This window comes from Carcharhinus amblyrhynchos, chromosome 10 (assembly GCF_965287045.1).
Source record: "Carcharhinus amblyrhynchos chromosome 10, sCarAmb.v2.hapA, whole genome shotgun sequence".
NCBI lineage: Eukaryota > Metazoa > Chordata > Chondrichthyes > Carcharhiniformes > Carcharhinidae > Carcharhinus > Carcharhinus amblyrhynchos.
This window is the reverse complement of record NC_137333.1, coordinates 69,310,978-69,329,306: the sequence shown is the minus strand read 5'-3', so window position 1 is coordinate 69,329,306 and position 18,329 is coordinate 69,310,978. Positions and strand designations below refer to the sequence as shown.

The 18,329-nt window shown below is 40.9% G+C and overlaps 1 protein-coding gene across 4 annotated transcripts in view; it reads left to right on the top strand.

Moving 5' to 3' along the window:
* LOC145349038 (rho GTPase-activating protein 20-like) overlaps positions 1-18,329 on the top strand; it is a 94,039-nt gene that overhangs the window by 59,129 nt on the left and 16,581 nt on the right. For all 4 annotated transcript variants that reach the window (XM_080197284.1, XM_080197285.1, XM_080197286.1 and 1 more), the window contains 3 exons: positions 7,602-7,790; positions 13,217-13,395; positions 16,199-16,360. In XM_080197284.1, coding sequence (XP_080053410.1) covers positions 7,602-7,790; positions 13,217-13,395; positions 16,199-16,360 — 530 coding nt within the window. The remainder of the gene's footprint in view (positions 1-7,601; positions 7,791-13,216; positions 13,396-16,198; positions 16,361-18,329) is intronic.

Genomic DNA, 18,329 nt, shown 5'->3' with positions numbered 1-18,329 from the left:
TTGCTGTCCTTGTCAGCCTAGATGAGAAAATCTGCAGGTTTGGGTGGGGAAGTCAAAAAAGCCTTGGTGAGTTGCTGCAGTGCAAATGTTACTTACTACATATTAGCCCAAGCCTGAATGTTGTCTGGGTCTTGTTGCTAAATGATACAGACATTGTGCCCCTGTGGTAGAGGGAGTAAAAGATGGATGGGTGCCATAGGATAGGCTGCTTTGACCTGGATTGTGTTCGACCATCTCGACTGTTCTTGCTGTCCTTATCTGACAAGTGGCGAGTATTCTATCGCACTCCTGACATGCCTTCTTCGGGGAAGTTGAGGAGTGAGAAGGTGAGTTACTCGTTGCAGAATACCCAGCCTGTCACCTGCTTTTGTATTAACTGTATTTGTATACAAATGTACGAACATACGAATTAGGAACAGGAATAGGCCACTTGGACCCTTGAAGCTGCTCCACTGCCATTCAATAATATCATGGCTTATTTGATAGTCACTTCAATCCCACATTTCTGCTTACTCCCAATAACCTTTCACCCCCTTGTTAATCAAGAATCTACCTAGTTCTGCCTTAAAAATATTCAAAGATTGCTTCCACGACCTTTTGAAGAAGACAGTGCTAGAGACTCATGAACCTCAGGGAAAAAAATTCTCCTAATCGCCATCTTAAGTGAGTGATCCCTAGTTCTAGATCCTCCCATAAGGCCCTTCAGGATCTTAAAGGGTTCAATCAAGTCATTTCTTACTCTACCGAACTCCACTGAATACAAGCCTAACCTGCACAACCTTTTCTCAAAAGACAACCTGCCCGTTACTGGGATTAGTCTAACAAACCTTCTCTGAACTGTTTTTCATGCACATACATCTTAAATAAGAGATCCAATACTGTACACAGCATTTCCAGATGTGATCTCATCAATGCCTTGTACAACTGAAGCATAGCCTCCCTACTTTTATATTCAATACCCCTCACAATGATAACATTTTATTAGCTTTCCAAGTCTAAATGTTCTCTTGATAAATATTAGAGTACATGTTATCTATACAGCTCCACATTTTTACACATTTACAGCTTTCCAAATCACTTGTACCTATAAACAAGCCTTTTGTGATTCATGCACAAAGACACAGATCCCTCTGAATCTGATGGATGGAAGGTATTGATGAATTAACTAAAGATGATTGGGCTGAGATGACTGGTCTGCAACATCTACAATCACCTTATTTTGTGTAGGTTTGACTCCAGCCAGTGGAAAGTTTTCCCTCATTCCCATTGATTTTTGATTTTGCTAGGGTCAGCTCCTTGGTGCCGCACTTGGTCAAATGTTACCTTGACATCAAGAGCAGTTACTCCCACCTCCGTTCTGTGATTTCAACTCTTTTGTCTATGTTTGGATCAAGGTTGTAATGATGTCTGGAGTCAAATTGTTCTGGTAGAACCTAAACATGGTATTGGTGACAAAAACAAAATGTTGAAAAATCTCAGCAGGTCTGACAGCCTCTGTGGAGAGAGAATAGAGCCAACGTTTTGAGTCTGGATGATCCTTTGTCGGGGTCCAGGATCAGTGAGCAATTGTTGACAACCCTACTTTGCTGATGGATGATGTGGTGGTAATTGTCTAGATGGGATTTGACCTTTTTGATAGGACATAACCTGGGAAAATTGTCACTTTGTCATTTGGATACTGGTCTTGTATTCCTTAACAGCTCTTAAGAACTGAATCCTCTTATACTGAGGGCCAGAGGGACATTTTGTTTATCTCTATATTACTAATAATAATCACTTGATATCTCCAGCATGTCTTTTTATAGTCATACATAAATGTATTTGAGTATTTAGAAATATAATGCCTGTTATGTGATTTCATGCAGTCCACCGATATTTGTTTTAAAGTAAACAAAATTTCAAACTTGTGGAACAATAATATTACAATGAAGTAATAAAAATAAAGAAATGTGAAAGATAAATTGGCCTGGGAACACCAGAATTTCATTTAAAGAAGTATGATTCTGAGAAAGCATTGCATTATCAATTTGTTAACAAGCGTATTGAGAGTCTTTATTAATTTGCCTCTGTTCACATTAGTAACAAATATATGGCATGAAATTCTAATTGATGTTTATTGATTATGCCCTATGTTTAATGTAGGAACCATTTAATGTTAAAAATGGCATTCAAGGTGCGTGTATGCACTTCTGTGGCCTGGAAATCATTTTAGTTAGGGTATTTGCTTGCCTGCAGTGAACACCCCTATCAGAAGTATGCAGAATCTCCAGATCATAATATCTGTCTTTGTGTAATGCTGATTTGATGTCATTGTTGGCATTTTCAGTCTCATCAATTCCTCTCTTAATCATGCATAGCAAAATATATATTCACCAACAGGAATGAATGCACAAGTGCAATTTAAAAGCATCATCAACTTCTAGTATGAAAACAGAAAATGCTGGAAAATCTCAGCAGGTCTGACAGTCTCTGTGATGAGAGAATAGACTTGAAATGTTAACTCTGTTCTCTCTCCACAGATGCTGTCAGACCTGCTGAGATCCCCCAGCATTTTCTGTTTTTGTTTCAGATTCCAGCATCCGCAGTAGTTTGCTTTTATCAACTCATTGTAGATTAGTTGTCATTGTTGTGATGAATCTGTATGTTCGCATGCACTCTATTTGATTTCAATTTACTAAAGTCTACAGGGAGTGATGTGTCAAGTGCTAAAGAATTTTCCGGCTGACTTCAGACGTCTGCACAAACCAGTTGCTGCCAAACATAGATGCACCAGGAAGTATTCCCCTAGGAAAAAAGCATGACTTGGAGAGTGTGCAGGGGGCACACAAAGCAGGACAAGTTTCTGAAAGTTGGGGGGGAGGAACAAGGGAAGAAGTTCTCTTAGTAGGAGATCTTATCTGCCCAGGGTATTTCAAGAGCTACTCCCCTACCTTTTGTGAGGAACAGGATATGAGACACCTGCACATCCATAAGAACATCTTCACTGACATTTTACATCTTTTGTAGCCCCAACCACAGCTCAAGCAGGGCAAGGATAGTATGGCCAGTGGCTAAGAAGGAGAATGTGGCAATGAGCTTTGATGCTTCTGACTCCTTCCAGGTTGGTGCTGAAGATATTAGCAATGTCTTGAAATTTTTCATCCACTGTTGCATAAGGGAAGTCAAAGAACCTCTCAATTCATTGAGAACTGCCTACATTTCATTATCTTGTGATTGCCACTCCATCTGCTTATTTCAATGTGGTTGTGTGAGGATCTTGGGCTTTGCAATGGTTCAGGGTGCCACAGATAAATTGCTTTGCGGGTGCTGCATGCCACTGGAACTGAAAGGAATTCCACTTTCAACATCCAGCTGGTGTGTGATTATAAACAGGTCAATGTTCAGTATAGTGGCAGCAGTCCATTGCACTTGCTGCATTTGAACCACCACTAAAGGGTGCCAAGCTGTCTACTGATTAGAATGATGATGCCACTGATGTGCAACCCGTACAAGCATGGCTACAACGAAAGCTGTGCTGTCTGACAAAATGTAATCAAACAGACCATGATCATTTCTGTGAAAGATACCGTTAACTTGATTTTCACTGCCTTTGTAAATATCAGATAGTCTAAATGTTCTCTTGATAAATGTTAGAGTGCATGTTATCTACACAGCTCCACATTTTTACACATTTACAGCATTCAATTTTAGGAGCAAGAAAAGATTATGGACGTCATGGTGGCACAGTGGTTAGCACTGCTGCTGCATAGCACCAGAGACCCAGGTTTGATTACTACTTGGGCCACTGTCTGTATGGAGTCTCCATGTTCCTCCCATGTTTCCTCTGGGTGCAGTCCAGAAGATGTGCCGGTTAGGTACATTGGTCATGCTAAATTCTCCCGCAGTATATCCAAACAGGTGCCGGTGAGTGGCGACTAAGAGATTTCCATAGGAACTTCATGGCAGTATTAATGTAAGCCTACTTGTGACTAATAAATATAACTTTGGTAATCTCAAACCCACTTTCTCAGCATAATTATTACTACTTGAAAAACATAGGTAGTTATCTCTTGGCTCGTTTATACTATTTACCTAAGAGTCTTTCCATAGCTAATACCATTGTGCAAGACTTTGAGTTTTAGACAACCAGCTGGCCATTATCTGCACTTGAAGTGGAAACAGCGCAGTGGTTTTTGAGCTGCTGTCTCATTAACATCATATCAGTGAGCTGCTGGATGCCAAAGAGGTTTCCAAATGCAGTACGCCAGATTGGGGCCAAAACCATATTTGAGTTTATCTGGCCAGGGAATGTGAGAGCTGAGGAGATTGTGTGCTAACCCTGGTGGAGCCTCTTCACCACCCTTGCATGTGGAAATGATCAAGGTCGAGGCACCAAACTTTCTGAACATTTCCAACCCAAAGTGGAATTTGTGGCTTTATGACTCGAGTTGGCATGTTTGAACAAACATGTCACCTGAGGGGGACAGGCACTTCAGATATCCAGTAGCTTTAAAATTTAATTTTAAAATTGCATGGGCCATATTACTGGTGTCGGTAAGGTTAGCAACCATGTTTTGAGGCCAGATTTGCTTTGTTAACTTCAGAGATCCAAGCTAATGTTGAACCCTTTATGTGAACATGCAGCGGCATCTACATTCTCTATTGCTGCTAGTCTTTTGATATTTGAAGTCATGTTCTCTAGTTTTTTTTCAGAGCCTTTTATTAGTGCGAGTACTTTATCTGGATTGATTTGGTCCATCTCCTTCAAAATCTGAAAACTCCAATTGGGTCAACTTGAAATCTTTTGGAATGAGATCTGGATATTTGGACAAAACAATAAAATAGTTTGGAAGCCTGACTTTGGGAGCACTTGCCATAGCACTATGAATGACAGCGGTATAAAAATTGGCTAAATATTTGCGGTTAACTCCTTCAGCACGAAGATTTATCATTTTATGACCAAGATTAAAAATACCATAGGGATCTGTATTGGATAATACTCTGATTCTGATCATAAACTTTTATTACTACTTTCATTTATTTTTAACTCACTTGGGCAAAATAATATGACTATACCCAAGTTCTAAACCTCAACAATATAGGAAGAATACAAACTTGCATTTGGAACTTGATTTTCTGAAGTTAGCACGTGGCAAGATTGTAGCTGTTAACAATTCCTGAAGAATTTTGCTGAAGTAGCTGTTGTATTCACAAGGATCTAAAAAAAATTCATAAATCTTGGAGGGGGTTTTGGATCTTAATGAAAAATTACATCTCAAAGAGAAACAAAAAAATCCCCATCCAAAACTGAAGTTAAATCACAACGAGATGATATGCAAGATACAGGAGGGAATGATTGAATGTTGGAAAGGTTAACTTAATAATCAGTGCCAAAACTGAAAGGCAATAAGACAACATTCATACTCTGGAAGATCAAACGGATAAGAAGGGAAGGGTTTTGTACAGTGTGGTGAAGCCTAATAAAATACAAAGAAGGAAAGCTCCTCACAGTTGGATCTGATGTCCTTGAATGATAGAAAAGACTATTGTATCAAGCTATACAAGTATAAGCTGGATATCAGTCAAGTTGCTTAAAGAACTTGAGCTGCCTAAGGAACATCAATAACCTGGATGAGGTGAGATCTGCAATAGAAACTTTGAAAGTCTACTAGTTAAATAAAGAGTTTATTCAATATAGCCAGCTGGGGCTGAAATGTTTAGGGCATGCATGTCTGTTGGTAAAGCTTCTTGTTTTTTGGATCAAATTAATGATGATGTAGTTTAAGAAGGTGATCAGGTAAATGTAACAACTGTTGCCCCATCCATTGTGTTAGTCAACCAGCAAGGTTATGGGAGATTTTAAAAAAAAATCTGAATCTCCTGAAAGAACAGTAATTTGCTGAAAATTTAGATTTTAAAAAATGTAACTCAGAACAGATTGTTGTGTCAAATTGACTGTCGAAAAGGCATTTGACTTTTCGTTGTCTGTTTAATGCATTTGGATGCATTACAATCCTGGTGTCATTTGCTGAAATAAACTGATGGCAGCCACTACTAAGAGGCATCTGCTAGCTGTTTTGCTGATGCCAGCAGCAAAGGCTGGATGTTGGAGAATGCAAAAGGAAAATCTCTGCAACTTTTTGACGAGCGACATTAACAAAGGGATTATTTACAATGAGGAAGGACGGCAAGGCTCAGCTAAAGGGTAACTGTGTTCTGTGGAAGCAGCGCCTGGTATAGAAACAGCCAGCAACATTTTGCTTGTAAGAAAAAGATTAAACTAAAATCAAAGAATGGACATGGATGAGTTGGCCAAGGCTACTCCAAGAAAACCCTTTGATTTCTGGCAAAAACCCATGGAGGTATAAAATACTCATTGCAGGGGTCCTTCTAATCTACAATTCCCTCCAGCTATATCTTTTCATTAACAATTGAGGTATTTTAATGAAACATGATTCTCAGGATAGGATTTTGTAAAACTTAAAAGCCATTGGATATGGGGTATATTACATTAGTGCAGCTTGGCAATAGTATTAGCAATTGATCATGATTATTTTAAGTATTAAGCATTATACTCAAATAGACAGCATGCAATTGCATAATTGAGCTGAACAATGATTAGCACTGTTGCCTCACAGCACCCAGGATCCATGTTCAATTCCAGCCTTGACTGCCTGTGTTATTCGCCTGTCTGCGTGGGTTTCTTCCAGGTGCTCTGGTTTTCTGCCAGAGTTTAAAGACATGCCGGTTAGATGGATTGGCCATGGTAAACAAAATTGCCCCTTTGTGCCCCAAGATGTGTAGGTGAGATGGATTAGCAGGATAAATGTGTACGGTTACGAGGATAGGGCCTAGGTAAGGTACTCTGTCAGATAGTCGGTGTGGACCTGATGGGCTGAATGGCCTTCTACGCTATAGGGATTCTATGATAATACTTGGGCATGGAAAGTATTAAAACTATTTTTGGAGACTGTTCAATTCCAGATTGATCACATTTCTCATGCCAAGCTCTCTATAGATTTGGTTCTTCATCAGTCTGGCTTCCCTATGAGATCACACGCGATGCTGCTGATAAGCAGATGGTCGGTGCATTGCTATATTGAGTGAAGAAATATCTAGTGATCTAATAAATCCAAAGGAAAAGACCTTGATAACAATGTCAGAGATAACTGTCTTGAAACAAAATCAATATGTTTTTGTACAGACGTTGAAAAGCTTTGGTACTCCCATCTGATTTATTTTACAGAGTATTAAGAACCTAAGTAACTAGTAGTGGTACTACTTAACTTGTGGCCCTTGATTTGGTCATCTCCAGACTCTTGAGAATTATTTTCTATTAATATGTTGTTTTATTTCAGGGCTGCACTCTTGATCCTATCTTAACTATTTAAAGTCACCTCACTATGGAAAGACAAATCCCACGCAGGGGGAAAAAATAATTGCAGTTTTATGAATTACACAACATGCAGCGTGGATACATTGAATAATTTCGCAGACTGACATTTGTCAAAGACATCACTGGAGTCTGTCATCAAAAGCATTAACGGGATGACATTGGGGTGAATTAATTTAATGTGGCACGAAATTAAAGGTTGAAAGTTGCTTTTGATTTTTCTCAACAGGGCATGAATATCCTTTCAGCATTAAAATGAGTCACATTCAAAACGCAGCTGCACAGACACAAGGATCCAAAGACTCTATCCACCCTTTGGATTTCCAGGGGCCCTTCATCATAGAGCAGTTGCCTGTGGAGATGCAGTGTCAGTTCATCCTGAAGCCAAGTCACCTGGCATCATGCCAGCAGATGGTTGGTGAGTATTTCTCCTAGATGGTGCAAATAAATGCTCAGTTATTTGTTATTTACATTGGTTCATAAAATCTGAGTTTCAAATTCCAGGCAGATGAGGTGGTTGTTTAAAGGGGATTGTGTTGATTGTATCCAGACCAATTGTTTTTATTTTAAACAGAAAATAGAAAAAAATACTCAGAGAATTTTCTTCTTCTCTTAAGACGAGGGGAAAAACTATTGGAATTTTTCACCCTGGGATTACAGGAAAATATTTATAGTCCTGAAACTGTGAAAGTAAGAACTTTCCTTGTAAATTCCTGCCAGCTTTGGGTTTGTGGAAAATTCAGCTGGAAAGCTTGTAGCTTTCTGCCAAACAGGAAATGACCTTCACAGAAAGTAAGTTTTAAGCATCCAAAAAAATAAAATGATACCTTCTGAAATACCCTTAGTTTTCTAAACCATAGCAGTAACTCATGATAAATAAGAGAAAAGAGGATCTGTTTCAGTATGGCCATATCTTCCCTTTTGTGACTATTAAAATGTGTGGCAAGCCTGGTGTCTCAGATCACTTCTCCAGCATTTAAAAAAAATGTTTATTCGTGAAAGGCAGACACTGTGGTACTGTGGTGTCAACCACACTATGTCCGGAGACCAGAAACAGTCCTAAGGCACAGGAGAAGGTGGGGGTAGTGGGCATGAGAAGACGGCACTTGAATTTAATGAGCCAATTAGCTTGAAAATGTGATTGCAGAAGTGCAGTTAAGTGAATGCTGAGAGCACATTGCCATCACTGTGACACAGTCCGCCCAGAGTTAAGACCTATTTGTTGTTACAAATGCCATGTACTTGAGATATCATCTGCTCAAATCAATATTAATGATGTCTGTAAATGGGTGGTGAAAATAACCAGTTAAATCCTTTTTATTAAATGATTTACTTCAATCAAGTTAGCAAAATAGAAAATGCTTTTACTTGCTCCACTGTATCATTTTTATATATGTTGATTCAGTGAGAAATGTGGCCATGGATTGACTGTGTCTGGAAGGGATCTTTATTTGATACTGACAAATGAAAATCCCCAAAACCATTTATTACTTCTGGATACTTCCAAAGATACAATGATACTCCAGGTTTCTTTTCTCCCCATCAACCATTTCTAAGCCCCTCTCACCCACTTCTCTACACCAAATTCAACCATTCTCCTGCCTCTGCCATGTCTACCTGCCCACTAGCTCTATGCATCTACCCACCCTTTGTAGCCTAGGGTCTGCGTCCTTTAGCAGTTTGTCATCCATTTTTCCGCTCAAATTTTCTCAGTTATTTAATCCATGAAACCCACCTCATGTTCCTTCAAATCCCTACCCACTTGTCTCCTAAGTACTCAAGACCCTACATCCTAGCTGACATTATTAATGGCTCCTTTTTCTCTAGGCATCATCCCACTTCCTTTCTGCTATCTTCCTCCCATCTCAAAAACTCCCCCCTCTTTATTCATCTATCTCCTAAGTCCCTTTCCTCTGCAAGGTAGTTGAATGTATTATTGCTTCCCAATTATTTGTCCACCTTTCCCAAAGCTCCTTGCTCAATAGAGAGAAGCCATTCATAAATTTGGCAAAGTCCATGGTATACTATTGGCCTTCATTCTCCTCAATCCTCCCATAGCATTTTATATTACCAACTGTACGCAGTTGTCCAGTTCAACAAATGACTGCTAACTCTCCAGGCAGATTGTCAGAGACATCTGTGCTCTCAATGCCAAAGACCTTGTACCTCACAGCAATCCTTAGCAAGGATTAATTGCCAGACTTGGTGGCATCTCCAAAATGATTGCACACCACTGCATCTCGCTGGTCACTGATGCTTTCTTTGCAGAGCTGGACATTAAATGACAGACATGGCCTTACAGAGACAAAAAGCATTGGATTTTGCCTCCATCATTTTATTCCCCCAGACCATCGTCAGTTACATCGATGTAGGTGAAAAGGGATGATGCTCAACAGGGGAAAATCTCTGCTGCACCAGTAGGTGGTATCAACCTGCCAGCATACTGGAAGAGGGACCTTTCTCCTCTATCCTAATGGTCTCCAGGTAGACATTGATGATGTGTGGACCTGCCCCATGCCAAAAGCCAAGCCTCCAGCTCCCCTGTGACCTCTCACTTTCTTCTGGTGCTGTGGAAGGTTTTGACATGTAGCACAAATCACTCCTTTATGACACTTGGCACCTTTAGTGATGGTTGCTATGGTGTCTAAATGAGTCTTACTGTTGAACCACCTTCATTCCAGCTCTAATTGGGCAGGAACCTCATCTCCATATCATGGGCTCACCCACGTGAAAATCTGAACTTAATTAGTTTCCCACCGCAGGAGAGCTCCTGACTTAGAATCAGAGCCAGCTCTGGCTATCTGATTGTTTATCCCAATGCTCTTTATGATATTTTGCCTTGACTGTCAATCTAGATTTGTTTAAATTCAGCTCTTGATTGTTTCTGTACAGATTTATTCCCTTGTTTTACCTTTGTAACCTCTAGACTTGACTATTTTAATACATACCCGGAGGGTTCCCAAACATGACTTTGTCACCCTCTCTGACTTATCCTGTGTCAAGTCCCATTCACCACCCCTGTGCTCACTGACCCACACTGGCTCCAGGAAAAGCAATGTCTCAATTTCCAATTTCTGGATCTTGTTTTTCCAGTACCACCCTGGCCTTCCTCTTCCCTATCTTTGTAATTTCCTCCAGCCCCAAAAGACCTCAGAAATATCTGGGCTCACTTATTTCTGGCCTCACTTATTTCTGGCCTCTTGTATAAGAGCATAGGAAATAGGAGCAGGAGTAGGCCATTCAGCCCATCAATACTGCTCCACCATTCAATAAGATCATGGCTGATTTAAATCATGGTCTCAACTCTCACTTTCCTGTCTGCCCCACATAGCAGTTGCCTGCCTTGTAGTTCAAAAATCTAAATAGGCCTTGAATTTATTCAGTGATCCAGCTTTCTCTGGGGTAGAGAATTCCAAAGTCTAATGATCCACTGATGGGAACAAAAATCCTCCTCATCTCTGTCTTAAATACCCACTAATTTTCAATTTCTCCACAAGAGGAAACATCCTCCCAGCATCTACCCTATTGAGCCCAGAATCTTTATTGTTGGATTTTACAGGGGAATGGATCATCAAGCTCACCTGAGGTTGGCACCTCGCTGACTTTAAATGCTTTTGCTCTACAGTGATACTGTGCTGGGGGTGGCTTAAATGTCTTGAGTGACATAATTCCCACTCGGATGGGAATCCCACTCTCAACCTCTGCCAGCCAATCTGGCAGTTCTGTCCTCCCAGCAGCAGCTGCAAACAGCAGTGTCACCTGCCAGAAAAGGATAATGACATCTCCCAGACTTGAAGGTCAGTCCAGGCATTTTGGGTGAGCAGGGATTGGAGGCCTGAGCAAATGGGTGGATGGGGCTTGAGTTTTAGAGACCAGAGTTAGGCACAAAGTGGAGGATACAATCTTTTTGGAGGGGGAGGTGATGCTCCAGATGGGCACAGTGGACCCCACCAAAGCAGGTATCCTGACAACAGCCCATGGCTACCTTGCTTTGCCATCCCCCCCAGGCTGAAACATTTCAGTAGGGTGGAATGAGGCCATCTTTAAGTGGTTATTAATTGTTCTCTTAAAGGTCTCAATAAGTCTAAGGACAGATGGGCTGGCTGAAGCCTTATCCATCCCCTGTAACATGTGGGCAGGAAGGTAGTGGGCTGTCCAACTGCTTTATTTTACATGCATCCCCTTCAAATATGCTGATGGAATTTATAAAATGCACCTCTATATGTTCAATAAGATCACCTCTCAATCTTCTTAGTTCCAACAAGTGTAGAATCAACCTGCTTAACCTTGTCTCATACGACAATCCGTTCTTCTCTGGATCAACCTAGTAAACCTTCTCTGAACTGCTTCCAATACAACTATATCCCTCCATAAATAAGGAGACCAAAACTGTACTGCTAATTCCATGTACAGTTGTAGCAAGACTTCCCTACTTTATACTCCATTCCCCTTGCAATCATGGCTAATGTTTCATTTGTCTTCCTAATGGCACTACTTGCTGTTACTGCATGCTATCTTTTTGTGATTCATGTACAAGGATACCCAGATTCCTCTGCAATGCAGAATTCTGAATCTTTGTCCATTTAAATAATGCAATCTGCTTGTCTTATATTTTTCCTACATTATGCTGTATCTGCCAAATTTTAGCCCACTTATTGACCTATTTACACTTTTTCTACACATTTTGGCTGGAATTTTCCAATCATTCCTTCCAATGGTGACCCACTACCATTGGGTCCCCTGAGGTGAGGGTGTGAACAACAGGAAAACTCATTGGCAGTAACGGGACTGGAAGATCCCACCATCAGTGGGCTACTTCTGCCACAAACTTACTGCTGGAGTATGGGGGAGGGCAGAAAATCCCACCCTTTGTGTCCCCTTCACAGCTTGCTTTCCTGTCTATCTTTTGTATTGTCAGCAAATTTGGCTTGAATACATTTGATCCCTTCATCCAAGTTATGAACATGTGTTGTAAATTGTTGAGATACTGATCCCTTTCACTACTTGAAGTGTGAGGTATTCTTTAGCATCCTCGATGTTTATTTTTCACCCCACAACTGGTGGCCGTGCCTTCAGTTACCTAAGACATTAATTTTGGAGTACCCTCCCTGTACCTCGCCACCTCTATAACTCATTTTCCTCCTTTAGGGCACTACTTACCTACCTCTTTGGCCAAATTTTTGCTCATCTGATCAATAAGGCTGAAGGTTTTGGGATATTTTAATATGTTGAAGGCACAGTATAAATATGACACTTGTAGTTATAACACAATTTTCAATGGCGAACTCCTTAACATTAAAACAAAGTGTATAGTAGTCTAATCGGCCTGTTAATGAGCATGTTTAAAAAAAACTTATGTGAATAATTAGTGACAACATATGAAAGAGACACACTGACAAAGAAAAGAACAAAGTCGTTATTTGCAGATGGATATAATATAAGCTTTAATGTTTGATTTGTGGTATTCACATGTACACAAAATATACCTTTAGAAGATCATGATTCTAGATTTTAAAAAAATGACGATATTAAATTAAATGTGCTACTTCATTAAACCCTATTATCCAACAGTTTGTTCAAAAATAATGAATTCATAGTACTAAGGCAGCCAAAACACTGAATAAATTTTTGCTATTTGTAGTATTGATTGTTGAATTCTTTGATTCGTAAATGCAAACAAAAATTTTCTTTACAGCAAATCTACCAAATCATAACCGTTTGTCATTTAAGATGTTAACTTGCATGCAATTTTTTTATATAACCATATCAAATTTGAAATATGCTGGAAAATGGTTTGTGAGAAGACCCTCTCATCACCTGCTGTTTTTCTTCTCCCTTTTGTAGATCCAAATCCAAAGCAGTACAAAAGGAAAAAGTCAATTGTGAACTGGGCCTTTTGGCGTGGATCCAGCCCTCATTTAGCCAGCTTGCCTCTGTCCCCAGCTTCCACAACACCGGGCAGACTTTTTGGCCTTCCCCTGCCAGCCATTTGTGAGGATGACAGTTTCCCAAAGCCAATCATGGTAAGTGACAAAATGGCTAGAAAAGAGGAGCGAAAGAGGAGTTCATCAATAATCATTAAGTATCAACGTATGTCAAGGCAGTCTACAAGCTGGGAGTGAGATCATTTATCTGCAGAGATGAACAAAAGAAAGACGTATAGTGAAGCAGCAATGTGATGGAAGTCGAACAACATTTCCATTGGGTGGAATCTCATTCTTTATAATGCATGAAAAGAAATTCTATCATGATGTATGTGGCTGGAATGCACATTTTTCATCATTTCTTGGATAAGAGGTTTGCTGGGACGGAGATGGGGGCTGGCTTGGAAATGGTCTTGAGTGACATCATTTTATCCATGCTCCTTGGCTGAGAAGTAATGGCAGGCCACTTTAGAAAGTTTTTTCTCAGGCAAGCAGAGAGATACTGCGTTTCCATGATGCCTCTCCAATTGTTAACACAATTTTTAGTGTGGAACGGAGACCCAAGAAGGAGGACATGAAAAAAGAATTTGCACTTCCATAGTGCTTTTCTCAACCTTAAGCTCTCGCACAGTACTTTGCAGCCAATAATGTACTTTCAGGGCAAAATCTTATCAAAAAATGGCTATGTTGTTTCCAGTGAGAAAACCGGCACCTTCCCCTCCAGTAAACCAGTCAGTTTTCTCTTCAGATTCTACCCCATTCTGCCAAAAGAAATCAAGGGGGCATGATTCATACCATCATAGAGGGGGGTGAGGGTTAAACCCTGGCTGCTCAGAGATCGGGCCGCCATCTTTAAAGAGCGGCTCAATCAGAACTTCAAGAAACCTCCCCCCATCTCATCACTGAGGCCTCAGGTATTCCCCTCTGCTCCCAGTCAGAGCGAGCATTCCCTTCGCCAGCACATCCCTCACCCCACCCACGTGAGCCTTGGCCCTTTCTCTGTCTACCCAACCTCTGTGAACATTGGTCCTCCCCTTCCCCACCCTGCTGTGGCTATGGCCATTGCCAACATCCGGCATCCCCTGCTCATCAGACTGCCCCCAGCTCGCAACCACAGTTGCATTAACCCCTCCCCCCATGAGGCTTCTACTGGGGGTTGCCCCTTGACACAGGCTGGCACTGACATTATCAAGGTGCCAACTTGGCTGTGTCCAGGGGCAGTGCCAAGGGGCATTGCTAGAAGAGTGCCTGGCCATGGTCCTCATCCCCGGGGCTATACTTATTCTGAGAGATCCCCACGACAACTTCACGCCTGTGTGAACCTATTGTTAACTGCATCGATGTGAGGTCATGTCAGCATGATTTGAAAATATGGCCAGGGGGGTGTTTAATTATATTAAATGGATGTAAATCAAGTTCATGTCCATTATGGGTATGAACTTGATGATGTTGACAGCGAGGGTTGAGGAAAACCGGAAGTCACATTCTCGCCAGCCAGAACTTGAGCCTCCATCGGCAACCTTGAAGACAGCAAATACGGGGTCAAGATTTCACCTTTGACGTGTAGTTGTAACATAGGAAAAGATGGCAGCCAAATTGCACACAGCAGGATTCCACAAATAGCAATAAAATCATGAGATAATCTGATTTTAGGTGTTGGTTGAGGGATGAATATTGGCTCAGATACTGAATGAGATGGGCAGACTATGTTGTGTTAGTTGGTCCAGTGCTGTTAGCAGCACCATGCACTCTTAGATAAGGATAAACACCAGCAGTATTTTCAAAATAAATAGATTACCATTAGAGATCCTTGTAGTTTTAAACCAGATTCTCAATGCCATTCTTACATTTGTACACAATAAAAACATGAAATCCTGAATGCTTCAATTAGGCAAGAAAAGAATCCTTTTAGTGCCCTCGCTCCTTCTGCACAATAGTCAGGAAAATGAACCAGTATCCATCAACCTGTCATAGTTCTCAACTTGGTGAGTTTGTTTGAGCCATGGTGAAGTGAAACATTTAGAGAGCATCCTATCCACACAAAAATGCAAATATTTGATGGGTCAAGTGACTAGATGTGTCTAAGTGAATTATTATTTACTTCAGACAGCAGGATGGAAGACACCAAGGGTTGAAACCCCATAAGCTATTAACAACAAGAACTTACATTTTTAGAATATCCCCAAGGCTGTATGGGCATCTGTATCTGGGAACCTGACACCCAGGTTGTTTCTGCGTCCCAACCCCACACTGTGTCTGCAATGCTCGTGTGATGCTGTCTTCAAATGCAGGTATACTAAGTGGGCTGGCATTCAGCTGGGTGACGCAGTGGGTAGCGCTGCTGCCTCTTAGTGCCAGGGACCCAGGTTCAATTCTGACCTTCAGTCACAGTTTTGTGTGGAGTTCGCACATTCTCCCTGTGTCTGCGTGGTTTCCTCTGGATGCTCTGGTTTCCTTCCATGCTCCACTGAAGTGCGGGTTGGGTGGATTGGCCATGTTAAATTGACTCTTGGTGTCAGATGATAAGCAGGGTAAATATGTGGGGTTATGGGAATAGGGTGTGGGTGGGTTTGGGGTCGGTGCAGATTTGATGGACCAAATGGCCTCCTTGTGCACTATAGACTCTGAGCTTGGGGCCCAATGAGTATGGGAGGTGGGAACTAACTGTTGAGCCTAATCCTCAAAGGCAAATGGCAGCCATGACGGGGCCTTGCAGAATGGAAGAAGCTGGAGATTGGAGGACTAGCAGCCTCATGCTGAAGAGAGGTGGCCTTTTGGAGACAGTAGTTGTTAGCTGGGTTAACTAGGGGGTTAGAGCAGAAGGCAGGGATATAACCTATAGTTAAATGGGTTTCATAACGCACTTATCATAGCTTTTCCATTTTTTTCCCCTATATTTTAGGACATGCTTTCCTTTCTATTTCATGAAGGTCCATTCACCAGAGGCATTTTCAGACGCTCTGCGAATGCTAAAGCCTGCAAAGAGCTGAAAGAGAAGCTGGATTCTGGAGCAGAAGTGCACTTAGCAAGTGAATCTGTGTTTGTGATGGCTGCTGTGTTCAAAGTATGTTAACAGCATCAAATCAGAATCCAAATTACATTTTATTTCCATTTCCATGGTGGGTTAATACATAAATGCTGTGGTAGGGCATCAGGGTTAACTCAATGAACCTTCAATGGAAGTCAGAAAGCTAAGGCCAAGTGATTCCTCCTTAGGAAGAATAGAATATCAACGACCCAAGTTGCTGAAGCTGATTGTTGCTCTCCTACTAAAAAGGATGATAGGTTGACACTGTGCCTGCTGCCTCTCAGTGCCAGGGACCTGGGTTCAATTCCGGCCTTGGTTATTCTCCCTGTGTCTGTGTGGGTTTGCTCCAGATGTTCCAGTTTCCACCCACAGTCCAAAGGTGTGTGGATTAGGTTGATTGACCACACCAAATTGCCCCATAGTGTCAGGGGGACTAGCTGGGGTAAATGCATGGGGTTATGGGGATAGGGCCTGGGTGGGATTGTGGTTAGTGCAGACTCAATGGGCTGAATGGCCTCCTCCGCACTGTAGGATTCTATGAATCTATGATTCTATGAAGGTGACTCTCCTTCAGGACAGGAAAGTAAGTGAGTGGATAAAAACTAACAACTTAAAAAATTGATAAATATAAATAACTTTTAGAATTTCCATTCTATTTACTAAATGAAGAACAGGCATCAAACTGTTCAATTAATTCAGTGAAAAGAGAATTAAACTCGAATCCTACATTTACAGTATCGATGTCAAGAAAGATATTTCAGTTTGGGAATAGAGTGTTCATCAAAGGTAGTTTGCATTTCTTGGCAGAGGACCATTATAAGCACCTTCCACCAGTGCAGACTACGTTTAAATTAATGTCTGGTATAAAATGAATAATCACAGTGTGATTCATTTTGCAGGGATAAAGTCATTTTAAATGTATCAAGAATTTTAAAAATGTAAATATAATTTTCTAATTTCCCATTTTCTTGTAGATTATAATCATTAGCAGTGGAAAATTTCAATGGAATGTAAAAAGAAAATTTGGCAAAGTTCGTTTTGCACATGATTCAGAAAATAATTTTAGTTTTTCTTCTAAATGGCTTTCTTAAGTCTGCAACATGTATAACTGCAAACTGTGAGTCAGACCTTGAAATGGAAAAGGTTTGATTTTTAAAAAAAAAACGACCATTTTTATGAAGAGGGAAAGGCTGTTTTATTCTAGCAAGAATTTCATATCCTCTCAAAACATAGTCTCAGCCAATTAATTACTTGTGAAGCACATTCACTATTGTTTTGTTGGCAAATGCAGTAGCTAATGAGAGCACAGCAAGATCCCACAAACAAAAATGAAGCAAATGGCCAGATAATTTTTGTTTTTGAGGGCTAAATGTCAGCCAGGGCATTTTTTATTGTTTGTTGAATGGTGCCATGAGATTTTTACATCTATCGAAACAGGCAGCATTCTTTATTCAAATGCCAGCCAAGTTACACATTTGAACATGTTGCTGCACTTGAACCTACAACCCTCAGTCTGCATGTGTTTCCTATCATGCGTGTGCCTATCTTCACCTCTTGTTCATACGTGCATGTTTTCCAGTAAGACTCTCCTTGCACTGGTGAAGAGCAAGTGCCATGCCTGATTTTTTTTTCTCTCCTTTGGCCAGGAGTACTGAGCCCAGATGCAGCACTTTTGGCAGGTACTCTATTAGTGTGTATAATGTGCATAACCATTTTCATTTTGGGAGGGCCTTTGCCTGCATGACCAAGTTTATATGAGAAAGATCAAAATGTACTCTGATTTATTGGACAAAACACAGAGATCAGGAAACCCATCTCTGTCTACTTGTCCATCCCCCAGGAAGGAATGAGCTGCTTCAGACATCACTGAACAGCTTGGCTGAATCAACCCAGGGTACGAGGACGGGGCTGAGAGAGTCTGCACTCTATATTGAGAAGGACAGTGAGTCTGGCAGTATGAGCTTCAAGTATATGGCTGTCTGGTTTGGTGGGGAAGAAATTTGTT